At 42.3% G+C, this 13432-nt stretch overlaps 2 protein-coding genes across 12 annotated transcripts in view; one reads left to right on the forward strand and one right to left on the reverse strand.

Annotated features, from left to right (window-relative positions):
* Nucleotides 1–6791, reverse strand: HARBI1 (harbinger transposase derived 1). Of its 3 annotated transcripts, none has more exons than XM_077322366.1 (3): nt 6659–6791; nt 2062–2792; nt 1–1328 (listed from the first exon to the last, which is right to left on the reverse strand). In XM_077322366.1, the coding sequence occupies exons 2-3, from the start codon at nt 2738–2740 to the stop codon at nt 952–954; spliced, it is 1056 nt and encodes a 351-aa protein (XP_077178481.1). In that variant the 5' UTR covers nt 2741–2792; nt 6659–6791; the 3' UTR covers nt 1–951. The 3 variants fall into 3 exon arrangements, with proteins under 3 accessions (XP_077178481.1, XP_077178483.1, XP_077178482.1); XM_077322368.1 differs by lacking the exon at nt 6659–6791 and adding an exon at nt 6349–6596; XM_077322367.1 differs by lacking the exon at nt 6659–6791 and adding an exon at nt 4840–6318.
* Nucleotides 6792–6926: 135 nt separating this feature from the next.
* The window catches only part of ATG13 (autophagy related 13), a 36761-nt gene continuing 30255 nt past the window's right edge, over nt 6927–13432 (forward strand). For 3 of the 9 annotated variants that reach the window (XM_077322359.1, XM_077322357.1, XM_077322360.1), the window contains exons 1-2: nt 6929–7503; nt 12898–12979. In XM_077322359.1, coding sequence (XP_077178474.1) covers nt 12911–12979 — 69 coding nt within the window. In that variant the 5' untranslated portion in view covers nt 6929–7503; nt 12898–12910. Of the gene's footprint in view, nt 7504–12494; nt 12651–12897; nt 12980–13432 lie in introns of all 9 variants that reach the window. The other 6 variants (XM_077322353.1, XM_077322356.1, XM_077322355.1 and 3 more) reach the window with 5 other exon arrangements.

A 13432-nucleotide genomic window follows, 5' to 3' on the forward strand; every position in this document is an offset into this window, starting at 1 on the left:
TTACTCATTTCTGCAGCAGTGCAGGTTTATTATGACAAGATTTGAGATCATGCTTAAAAAAACAAAAGTTGGGAGTTGAGACCAAGGACATCCATTTTGATAGTGCAGCTCATCTTACTGTGTGAAATGGACTTAAATTTAAAAGCAGCTAATACAACCATTTAACTTGGATATGAAAAAGTATTTCCAGGGCTGAAGAACTGCCGACCACAACGTTCTCACCTCCTCCCTCCTGCTGAAGCTTCCTTAAATATGGGGGGGGGGGGAACTGTCCTCCAGGAAGAGCATTTTAGTAGGCATTGGGGTTGCAGTAGGAGGGAAGAAAACCACTTGTGCCCATGGAAACACTGTTCTAGAGCCCAGCCTATGAACTCATTTAACATTTGTTATCTTAATGTTCCTTATACAGTTTTAGAATCTTCCTTCTATTTATACATCTATAAATATGGGTATAAGACCTTTAAAAAAGCAAATATATTTCAGCATTAAAATCACCATTTTGCATGAGAGAAAGGATTCTTCACCATTCTATCACATATATACAGTTGATATGGGACTTTTAGAAAGGCACAGAACAGTGGAAAATGCATAGTGCGGAAAAGGAATGTTCGTCATTTTTGCACTGTACACAAGATGTTATTCTGCTGTTCTCAAGGTATCATAACATTTTCCCAGTACCATCGTCCACTCTAATCTCATATTGGCAACCTTGATTAACAGTCCTCCAATAATGATGAAATTAACATGAGCACATATTGAAATACTAAACATTCAGGGACTCAGATGCAGTAAGGACAAGACAAAGATGCAAAATGTTCCCCAAATGGAAAATGAAAGTTTCATTACTGTGCTAATTCTCCAGTTCTAACTTTCCTAAGTTTAAAGGAAAATCAAGATCTATAATTCATATTATTCTCATGCTCTCTTAAATCTGACTTGTATCTCATTTGGCTAGCTAAAATGCGTGAGCAATAATTCCTGGTGAACTCGATCAGCTTCAGAATCAAGCGATTCCATATGTTCATATTCTTCCTCAGGTTGCTCAATCTGTCCCACAGTTGGTGAAGACCACAATCCCAGACCATGCTCCAGGGAGATGTTATGAAGTACACAGCAAGCCAGGATAATGTGGCTGGCTTTCTCTGGAGAATATTGCAGGGTGCCTTTTGACCCATCCAGGCAACGGAACCGAGAACGCATTGTTCTAAATGTTCGCTCAATGACATTGTGAGTGGTCGAATGTGCCATGTTATAACGGTATTCTGCAGGTGTTTCAGGGATATGCAATGGGGTCATTAGCCAAGTACGAAGAAAGAAAGAACTATCACCTATTGGAAATAAAAATGAGAAAGGTCAGAAACCAAATAGGAACATTATATTTCAGTTCATCTCCAATTTCTGGTAACAAAACTGTCTGATGTCAGAGTTCCAACAAAGAACACAAAGGGCATTTCAACATAATTCACGTTTCTTTCTGATGGACAAACATGACTGCTTGTATTTTCAGCCCAGAGACAGACTACTAGGACACAAGTGCAAGAACATGACAGTAAAGTAGGTTTGCACCCCTTATTAACAAATTCGTTTGTGACCTCTGACTTGTAACCAATAAAACGGTCTCAGAGAAAATGTCCATTTATGATCTAGAGTAATATGTAAAACTATCCACTCAAAAATGTATTTGCAAAGGGAATCCAAGTATCACAAAATAAAAAGAATGATGTATCACAAAATAAAAAAATAAATTCAGAAACTAAGTGTAGTGTTCTCTCTACATTTCCTTTACCAGATTATCCAATTGAAAGAACCTGGTACATTTGTAAATAAAAATTCTGAAGAATCTAAGATTTACAGCTACCAAGGTAGCTGGGACCAATTTGCTTTATCTTTTGTAAATGTTATATGGCACTTAGCAATTTTGTATACTTCATAAGTTAATGATATTTGTAGAGGCTAGAGAGTTTCATGATACAAAAGATCTATTAGGTTACATGTTGGTAAGCCACACAGATGTTCTACTGAACAGTCTTTCAAAGAGCTCATTTGCCAGAATGAACTTACCTAGAAGCCAGCCATCTTTGTGAAGGCGAGCTTCAAATTGGCTCCTTAGGGCTGACTGTTGGAGTACAGCGCAGTCCTGCAGACTGCCTGGCCAGTGTGTTTCTGCACTAAGTAGCATTCCTCTGGCATCACATGTCATCAGACAGTTTAAAGAATGGAGGCCCTTTCGATTCACATATGACAAGTCCTCTGCGTTGGGTGCCTTTATCGCTACATGGATACAATCAACAAGTCCTAGTACTCCTGGCATACCTGCCAGCCCATAGAAATCATCCTTCAGATTTTGAACAGATGCTTCATCTTCTGGGAAATGAATGAACTGAGAAGCTCTCTCCACCAGGGCCTCTGTAACATTGGCAACACAACGGCTCATAGATGCTTGGCTGATGCCAATGGCATCTCCCATACGAGTCTGGAAAGAGCCAGAAGTATAAAAACCTAGGGCAGCAAGAATTTGTGTTTCTGGGCTGATGGCCCTGGAACGTTGGGTAGGTCGAGAGAGACTGGCACCTAGAAGATCCACCAGGTAGTAAATGAATTGACGTGGGAAGCCATACATGGACAGTAGATACTCATCAGTGACGTCCTCCAATTTGAACCGATCAAGTGTCCTATGTCCACGGCCATAAAGTAGGAGATCACAATCAAGAACTGCTATTGGAACAGCCATGGTCAACATAGGTATCTTTGGGTCAGTTCTTTTCTTGTTGAACTTTCTTCACTAAACTCACCTGCATGACAGCCAGAAAAGGGGAAATTCATTTCATAGAAGAAAATATCCTGTCTTTTGCTACTATCATCTTTAATCTGGCAGGTTTCTCAAATATGAAAGAGACTTTAAAATTAATTTATTAATCTATGATCTGTAGTATATTTGTCTTTTCTTAATCTACTTGCTGCAAAACTGAAGCAAGCAATTCATGTACTATTGAAAGCGCAAGATAATAAATGTTCCCACAGTTCTATTAATACATCGAATTCTTACCAGATAAAGTTTAATTAGAAAATATGAGAATTACATCTCCAAGGAACCCTGCTATGAATTTCTGCCAGGAATCTAATGAGTCATGGTAGTGATTCTGGCAAAGTTCTAGTGGAAACATTTTGAAGTTTTACATAATTTTATACAAGGTCATGGAACAGATTTCACACTGTAGCAACACACAATTAGTATTTTCCTGAGGTCACATACAAACTTGTAGTTGTATAATACATGATTCATAAGCAAAGAGTTCTATGTTTATGTTATTAGAACCCGTTAAGCAAGTTTAGAAAAGTTTGTGCTTCATTTTTAAGTGATGCATACAATTAACTGGCTAAACCAGGCATCAAGCGTAAATGTAAACTAGTAATACGTAAGTCAATAAGGTAACTTTAGAAACATGAAGTGCTGAAAAATGGAGCACTGCTTTTTTGTCACCTTTGTTCCATAAATTATTAATTCTCACAAGATTCTCAGTGATGTGAGCCTATCCAAATTCCAGAATTCTACGAACTGATTTTATTTATTTATTGCAGGCAATATGCACATGTAATAGCACTATAGACCTACAAGAGTTTGTTGTATAAACATAATCAGGACCCAGCCTGTCATTAAGCAAGTAAATACATTTAGAGTGAGTTAAAGTGGTGGTCTGAGAAATATAAGGGAGTTCCAATCTTATAGAATCAAAGTTACACCTAAATAATATTGCTTTCTGTCTTGATTATACATATAAGATGTGTCTGGATAAGATACGTGCTCTATGTTTTATTACGCAATTTCTCTATTCAATATTATGCTTTCATTGCAGAAAAGAACCCAGACTATTACAATCTCGATGACACCCCTATTCATGCCATTTTTCCTCCTCTATATCCATGGCCTGTGTTCAACAGCCATATATAGCCTTTCTCAAATTCTGTATGTGGTCTGATTGTTTAAATCCTTTTAATGCCCCTATCCTAGTTGTGCTATTTTTACTCACAAGGCAGCAATCTTGCTAAATATGATTGATTTGCTGAAACCATTTGGTGACAGTCCAACAATAACATATATATATATATATGAACACCGCCCGTGGCGCCACAGGCGCCATGGACTAAATAAAGCGATAAGGGCTTCTGGGGCGGGATGTGTCCGGGATGAGGCCCGGGGACTCCCTGCCCGGCGGCCTGACGCAGCGAGGGGCGCTTCACGCCTCTCGCCGCGTCAGGCCGCCAACACAGAGAGCCGCCGCCCAAGAGAGCCGCCGCCGCTGTGAGCCCCGCCGCCCGACAAGGTAAGCTTCTAGCGCCCACTGTATTCGGCATACAGCGGGCTTTATTACTAGTATATATATAAAATAATAATAAAGCACAAAAATCAATACAATTACTTTAGAAAGTAGCAAAATTCAATACAAATTCACTGAATAAAATGTTGATTTGATAACACTGTATCTGAATTTTAAAAATCCCACTTTAATTGGAAGTACTTGAAGAGTACTTGAAGAGGACTAAGCAACTTTATACATTATCCCCAAAATTTTACCACTCAATAAAAGTTCAGTGATGAGGACATTTTACCCACAGGGAATTTTAGCTAGAATAAGTAACTGTAATTCCTCCCTATGGTAGTTATTGCAGAGATAATCTGGTACATATTCAGCTATTTTTCTTCCAAATGTATAATGCTTTAGTTCAAAAAGAACCTCATTGTAAAGGCTGTAAACATGGTATCTATACTTAGTGTTTTTCTTCATTTGTATGATTTTTTTCATAAGAGATACCTCAAGGTCACAATTTTGCTTAACATACCTAAGCCACAAGGGGAATTTATAAATCGATCTGAACATACATTATCGTGTATTGTTCCGTCCATAGTTGAAAAGTATTCAGTCGCCCTAAGGCTGGGGTTTGGTAAGTTGGGGCTGTGCAGGTAAGCTGAACAGTTTTACAAGAATTTGGATGATGTCCGGATCATTCTGCCCTATGAAGCAGCTCATTGTCTTATTATTGAAAGAAGCTACTTGCAACATCCTAATGACATTCAGTTTTAATGCATATGAATGGGCTGTCCAGATATTCTGGGTGGGGGGGAACAATACTTTGAAGTTTTATCTTGCTCAATCACATGATTGCCCAATGACCTGTAGAGTGGAGACTGTTTGCCAAAAACAGTATATTGATCAGCAGTTAGATCAAGAGAAAGAGAGAGTACACACTTATTCCTGGGACACTTTTGTGAGCCCTGATTCCTGGAGTACCCCTTCACTCATATTTTTTATGATTCTCAAATCACAGTGAGGAATTTTAACTAAAAAAAAACATTCCAATTACTAAGCTGCTGTCTCTCCAATGGCTTGCTTGTCCCATTTCCACTTCCAAGTTTCTCCACAGATGAAGGAAATATGTTTTCCTAGTAGCAACTGAATGACATTACCTGTTAATAAGTCAACAATTTAAAGTTCCACAGAACAGAGGGTCCTACCACTAACTTTTATTTTATTTACTTCATTTATAGCTAACCAAGGTCATTCAGCGTGCTTTCATGGCAAAGTCGGAATTCAAATCCAACCTCCCAGATTACAGGCAAACATTTTATCAACTCTACCACAATGGTAGAGAGATGACAAACGTTTTGCACATAAAAAAGCAAATTCTCTGCCTCTCTGCTTAGCTTTTAAAAGCCCTTTCCCCTTTCCTTAGCTGCACTGTAGCATTTACATCATGGATTGTTAGGAAAAGAGAGAGCAAGAGCGGGGAAAGTAGTGTTTTCTGGCAGGGGGTGGAATGTATCTCCATGACATCAGCATCATTAAAGGCAGGCATGCCCTACCCTTAATTAATGTGAGCCATTTGATGAAAGCATACTTGGAAACATGTAAAATTTGTCTTAGTTACAAAGCCTATTCCTTGAATAAAATTAAAGGTGAGGTAGAGAGAAAATATCTGCAGTGAGATCATAACGATGTTTAGGGCAAGTCATGAGGCCAACAGGTTAACAAACGGTTCAAGGGAAATCCATGGTTTAGGGGAGCTAGCAGATCAACTATTCAAAATGATCGATTACTAGAACTACGTTGAGCTATCTAAAATGAGCCGGGTGCCATACCAAACTATGAGGTTACAAAAAGATCCTGTAAAATGAAGCCTATCTCCTCTAGAAATACTTAGCTGTGGGAGAGCAGACCATGGGGACAGTGGTTTTCGGAACAAGAATGTACAGATGACGGAGGGGACAAGGGGGGAGGGAAAGAAATGGAAACTGGAAAAGAGCGCAGGAAAAAAGCAGACATAATAAGAAGGAGAATGCTGCGCATTCACCTCCTTCTCTGGGCCGCAAATATACCAAGTGGTGCAAAGGAAGTTGATCCCCACGCAGTGTCCTTCCCCAGCGCTAAGGGTGCCAGCCGCCAGGTGGGATCTGGGGATCCCCTGGCATGACAGCTCATCTCCAGGCCACGGAGATCACTTCCGCCGGAGAAAATGGATCTTTGGCATCCCACCTTCGTGAGATCCCTGTCCTCTCCAGGCTTCACCCCCAAATCTCCAGGAGCTCCCCAGCCTGGAACTGGCAATCCTAGCCCGCCCCCCGCCCCCCGCCTGCAGCCAAGGGGCAACCCGGCAACCCTACCCAGCGGCCGGACGGCGAGGCGGAGCTCTGATCTCGCTCCCGAAGGCCTGGCCTTCTCATTCGCGAAAGCAGATTCCTCACGAGACCGGACTTCCTCGTAGACCCTGGAACTGGGCGCGCTGAGTCCGCACCCAACGCCGCAGCTTGCTCCGACCAGGCTGTGCATTCACTTTGGAAAACGAAGCTGGGTAGGGCTTTTTTGTGTCCCCCCCCCCCCCCCGAGTGGAAAGTGCCGCGACGGAGGCACCGACGGCTCCTTCTCTTTCCCTGAGCGGATGAAAACAAACAGCAGCGATGGCGGCGGCAGAAGCTGCGGGCGCCTGGCAGGGGCCGCGGTTGTGAGAGCTCTCCGGCCCCGGCGCACGGCCCCCCCGCGAAGAGGCTGCGCGGGCTGCCCTCCAGTACCGGAGCCCGGCAGGCGAGAGGCCGCCGCAGCCGAATGCCCACTCGGGGGCCGGGAGTAGGCAAGTGTCCCCCGTCGGGAGACGCCGCGAGTGGGCCGATCGCGGACCCGGCGGCCTGAGGAGAGCCGAGAGCCGGAGTGCCTGGACGAGCAGCCTCCCCACGGCAGAAGTGGCCCGCCTCGCTTGCTGAGCTGACTTCTGATAAACGAGGCCTTTCGCCGCCCTCCTGGGCCGGAGATAACGAGTCCTCCGTCGGGACCGAGCAACCGGGAAGCTCCAGAGGAGGGCGAGGAGGGGTCTTCCAGCCCCCTGAGTCGAGGCGAGCAGTGGAGATCTCTGGGCGGCCGCGGTGCGCTTGGCCATGCAGAGAGTGCGTCTTTAGCTCTCTGGCTTGTCCCCGGAATGAGACCCCCAGTCCTCTCCTCAGCCGCCCCCCTGCAGGTAATCATCGAGGCAGATAAAAAGACACCCACACACAAAGCACCCACATAGGGTTGTGCTGGAGTAAAGTATAGGTTGGTAGCCAAGGGTGCTAAGGAGAGTTTTTAGGCCATGAAGACATTCTGTTTCCAGGTGCAGTACTTGTTTGCGCAATACTATTTATGTTGAAAATAAAACCTTAGGATGTGATGCAGTGCATGTGATGTGATGGCTTTTCTAGTCCATACCCTTAGGTTTAAGTCGAGCAACTAGGTTAGGTTTGAGCATGTGCAGTGAGTGTGGCTATAGCAGTTGCTTTCATTTTATGAATTTGTAAAACTGAAATTTTATTTACAGCACTGCAGTGCTGATAACATTTTACTAGAGTTTTTGACTGTTCTGGGAAAGTAGCTATAGAGAATATTGGTTGCAGATGAGTTTAGTCTAAATATTTGAAATAAAAATATGTTATTGACCATATAACCATTTGGCTGACTTAGCATAAGTTTAGCTATATTTAGAGCTAAATCTCATTGAGTGGGACATACTTTGGTTTGTTAACATAATAGTGTGCTTAATCATTATTATTCAGAAGTGAGTCCCACTGAATTCTGTAGGGTTTGCTTATTTTGCCATTCTAATTCACTTGAATTAATCTTATACAGTCTGGAACCTAAAGGGAAAGAAGGAATGAAAGTTAAAAAAAAATAACTGTCTAGAAAGAGAAATATTTGAAGGTGTCCGAACTATAATTTCCTACCTGGTGATAGTAAAGTATTTTTAAATGATATAATAATGGTAGAAAGCTGTATTTTTAAAGAGTTGCGATAACAGAACCATATTTCTTTACAAATTCTTACATTGTAAGCAAGGAGGTCCTGTGAAACTCATGGGGGAAGGGAAATCCCATCCCACCCATTGCAATCTCTCCCCAGCCCCTTCTTGTCCCCTCCTTGCTGATGAAACTTTCCTCCAGCATGCACTTGGCTAGAATAGCCCATGCCCAAGCTCTGCTGCCTCAGTAGTGATGCAGTCACACAGTGCAGACTATGATTTTGTGAGATCCCTGTTGGGGGAGGGGATTAACCCCTTCAATTTCTCTTTGAGCAATTTTTTTTTCTGAAAACCTAAGGATTTCCCCAGGTTTGAGGGAAATTCCCCCACACATGAACATGGCCCCATTGTGCAAGTTTTTTGATCTGCTTTTTAGGGACATGTTTAAATTAGATCTAATGCTATAAGCAGTTTTCAGGATCAGATTGCTACATCTTTACACAGCATACTTTGCAGTCTTTTTGTGGTTTGACCCCTATGGACTTCAACTTTGTCTCTGGGCAGCCAGTGTGGTATAGCTGTTGGGAGACTTGAAGTTGTGTTCATATCCTCATTTGGACAATGAAGTTCAGTAGATGGCTTTGGGTCAGTCATTTTCACCCAGCCAACTCTATTTATAGAATTTGTTTGACACAAAACAACGTGTTTCACCGTGACCTCCATGGAGGAATGGTAGTACATAAGTGTAAGAAATGAGAATACATTAGATGGTACTTTGCACTTTTAAAGTACCTCATATAGTCTGGTTAGAATTACTGGGTGTTGTGATTATAGATAAATGAACATAAATGTAAGAACTTAACTGTTCTTTCCCTTCAATTTACCGCAGCATTTATTAGTTTTCTTCTTTATATTTCACACCAAGCGAGAAACAAGGAAAAATAAGCCAGAAATGCTTTATATACCTTAAAACTCTATTTTCAAATTCTTCTGTTTTCTTAAAGATAGTAATATATTAGTATCTATGAAATATTTAAGTGGGTAGCCATGTTGGTCTGAGGCAGCACAATAAAACAATACCAGAGTCCAGTGGCACCTTTAAGACCAACAAAGATTTATTCAAGGTGTGAGCTTTCGAATTTGAGTCTGAGTAAGAGTGGGAGATGTAAAAATGAAGTGTTTTCGTACATTAGTATTTACTTATGAAACCGGATAGGGTTATTTTATGTGTGACATTTCCTCTGTACAGGAATTATCTTTCTCCTGTTACTATAATTTGCAGTTTTTCTCATTTATCACTACTTCTCTGTTGACTGTACATCTGCATTTCTTTTTCTTTGTCTGTTTCCCTTATTTAATATGTGGTTAAAACTCAGTGCCCTTTGATGTATTCTTTCATCTTCTTAACTCCTACTTAAATAAAACCATTTAAGGGGGAAATATGTTTATTATATAATTTGAATTTCATGCTGTAATAATAGCTATATATGTAGAAGTTTACACAATGCTTAAGTAGGAGCTTAGCTACTGATATTTCTTAGTGAAGTAGCTCTTGATTATTTCAAGGGCATGTTTAGGTATTGACACATTATGTCTGGGTATTTCTTGATATTGCACGCTTATGTTTGTAACGTTTAACTGTGGCTATTCCTTTTTTTTAAAGATTTTTTTTACATAATAAAGTTTAGAAAAGTTTCAAAAATAGAAAAGATTAGAGATATTTCAAATATTTGTCCTTGCTCTATTTGTCTCAGTTCCCATTTCTTGCCACGAAGCTTCCTGATGTACCAAGGAAGGCAGTCTACTACGAAATTGAAAACAGGGCTGCTTCACATGTTGAGGAAATTTTAGGTGTATACCTCATATTGCATCTGTTTGCAGTATTCCCTGTAATGTGTAAGAACTTTCATGTTGTAATTTATTTCCTTGTGTGATACATGCTAAAGCAATCAGGAGCCAACCTGGTGGTATATATGGTGTGCACCCCCCCCCCAAGTGTAGCTCACACATGAAGGGAAATGTGATTTCTGTTGTAGAATCATAGAATAACAGAGTTGGAAGGGACCTCATGGGTCATCTAGTCCAACCCCCTGCACTATGTGGGACACTCACATCCCTATCGCTCATCTACTATAACCTGCCACCCCTTTGCCTTCCCAGAATCAGCCTCTCTGTCAGATGGCTATCTAGCCTCTGTTTAAAATTTTCCAAAGATGGAGAACCCACCACCTCCCGAGTAAGCCTGTTCCACTGAGAAACCACTCGAACTGTCAGGAACTTCTTCCGGATGTTCAGATGGAATGTCTTTTGAATTAATTTCATCCCATTCATTCTGGTCTGTCCCTCTGGGGCAAGAGAGAACAATTCTGCTCCATCCTCCATATGGCACCCTTTTAAATACTTGAAGATGGTTTTCAGATCCCCTCTCAGTCATCTCCTCTCTAGGCTAAACAAACCAAGCTCCCCCAACCATTTTTCATATGTCTTGGTCTCCAAACCCCTCATCATCTTTGTTGCCCTCCTCTGGACACACTCCAGTTTGTCAACATCCCTCTTCAACTGAGGTGCCCAAAACTGAACACAGTACTCCAAGTGAAGCCGAACCAGTGCAGAGTACAGCGGTAGCATCACCTCCCGTGTGTACTTGCTGTTTCTGTTGCATGAGTCTTTGTTGGTCCTTTTTAACCACAGACCGCACTGGCAGGTCGCAGAGTGGCTGGGGGGAGAACGGGTTCGGCGGGCAGAATCGTAAGTAGGGCGGAGTGAGTGAGTAGGTGGCTGGGTGGGTTGGGGGGAAGGTTTGCGTTGGGGCATGTGGGGGTAGAGCGTGGCAGTGGTGGCGTCGGGGGTGGGTGGTGAGAAGGGGGCTTCATGTGGGGGGTTGGGGGTGGCGTGAAGGAGCACCGGATAGGGAGATTTGGGGGGGGGGTTCTGTGGGGTAGGAAGAGCGGCAGGATGGTGGTGGGTGGGTTGTTGTCAGGTCGCGGGGGTCAGGCGTGTACCTGGGTGGGCTCGTCGTGGAGGGTGGCTTGGGAGGGGAGCAAAGTGGGCCTCCCCGGTGGCAGTGGGGTGAGCGGCTGTCGGGCGAAGGAGTCAGTTGCTCCTGGAGTAGTGGGGAGAAGGCAGGCTTGGAGGCAGGGGAATCCTTCTCCGGGCAAGGTGGGAGGCTGTACGGGTGGGCAGAAGCAGGGCCTCCGCGTTGAGGACCCGGCGGGCCTACTCCTTCCACCGCAGCGAGGCGCAGAGTACAGGACGGGGGAAGGAGTCAGCGCGCCTCCCCATTGGCCACTCTGGGCCCGAGTGAGTGGCTCCTGATTTGCCCCTCCGAATTTTTATCACAGATGGCGCCCGCCCCTTTCTCCTCCCCACTTGCCCTTAGGGCTTTATTAATACTGCGGAGCGGTTACAGATAAGCTTTCATGGACTAGTGTTCATTTGGTCAGCTGCATGGTATTCTCAACTGGCAACAATATATTTACATAAACATGAGTACAGAACAAAAAATATCTCATATTTCATTGCCTTTTGCTCATTTTTCCATTTTAGCAGGTTTGTGACATTATATTCCCATATCCTTTCAGGCAATTTAGTTTTTTGATGAGAAAATTGAAGAGGGAGAATTGAAAGGGGATGGGAATTAATTTTTTAATTAATGTGGTTAAACTTAAGGCTATGGCCAATAAAGCCATGCCATTGAAAGAACAGAAGGGCTAATATTAATTTCATTTTACTGCAATTGGGATGTCTGGTTTGTGTAAAGATCCCTAGAGAGTTTATGGCAGAGGAGATTACACTCAACAGCCTCTTGTCTCACTAGTCACACTTCAGTCATTACGCCAACTGTAAATTCTACTTGGAGTAAATCTTGCATTGTTTGTGGATTATTAATAGGAAGAGAATACGGCCTTAGTTCATAAGGGAATCCATCAGTGGCAACCACATTTCGTGCCTCCCAGCCAGTATGACATGTCTTAGTTTTATTCCACTAGACTCTTTGTTTGATGTCATGATAGGTCCAGGAAGCAGCATTTACTGGGATTCTTCTGTGTGTCGCCCACTGAATAGCTGAAGTACAGGCAGGATCTTAAAACGACAGCCTTATACTAATGGCAGAGAGGATAAAAGCCACTCCTGATAAGTATTGAGGAGGACTGTAAAGCAGAAATAAAGCTTCTGTAGACCTCTTTCACACAGATTTGTTATTGAGGGAGGATTTTCTTCTTTCCCTGCCTTTAAAGAGGCAGAATGGTCTACAGAGCTTTTAACTTCTACATCAGCAGTCCACCCCATGGGAGAAGTGATACAGCCCACCTCTACAGAATCCAAGCAGCCAGCTGTACATCTTCTCTTAGCAGAGCAGCAGAGATGATCTTCAAGTCCTGATAAGGCACAAGGTAGTTTATGAACATCTTTATTAGGCTGTAAAAATACAATAGGTTTTAAAGGATGTATATAACAATGAAATGTTGTTTGTTTTTTTAAATGAAATGTGTTCGGTGCCTGTCGTGATTACTGAATTCATTCTGAAAGCACACAGATAGTTTGTCATTTCATTAAATAAGATATTAGTTTATATTCTCTTTATAGGATTTCATAGTATCATAATCTAGAAACCTAGATTATGTTTCTTCTCTATTCCAGGCTTCCATATGCAATGGACACTGATCTCAGTTCCCAGGACAGGAAGGACCTGGACAAGTTCATCAAATTTTTTGCTTTAAAGGTAATTTTTGTTGTTGTTTTTGTTGCATAATTATCACTGTTTTCACATTTATGGTGTAAAAACTGGAACTCCCTGTAGTTTTCTGTGTGCCCATGTTCATACAGTGGTACAGAATTTAAGTATTAACAGCATTTTGAACTCAACTTTAACTCTAATAGTTCGTAAAGATATGGAATAAAATCACATGGAGCAGCCAGAAATAAACTATTTTTGAGATACAGTGGTATTTCTCCATTCAGCTGTCTCTTAACTGTGGGTGCGTTTGTCCTGTCAGTAGCCTATTAAGATGTTGAGGAACTATAGACAATCTGTTCATAGATACGGATATAAATAAATTGTTTTTCAAGGACATTCTGTCTAGACTCCAACCATCCTGAACCTCATGCCTATATTAGGGTGTTCAGTTTGAAGTAGTTTAAACCAGTGGTCCCCAACCTTTTTGAGGCTGGGGAC

Source organism: Paroedura picta, chromosome 2 (genome assembly GCF_049243985.1).
Source record: "Paroedura picta isolate Pp20150507F chromosome 2, Ppicta_v3.0, whole genome shotgun sequence".
In the NCBI taxonomy this organism is placed as follows: Eukaryota; Metazoa; Chordata; class Lepidosauria; order Squamata; family Gekkonidae; genus Paroedura; species Paroedura picta.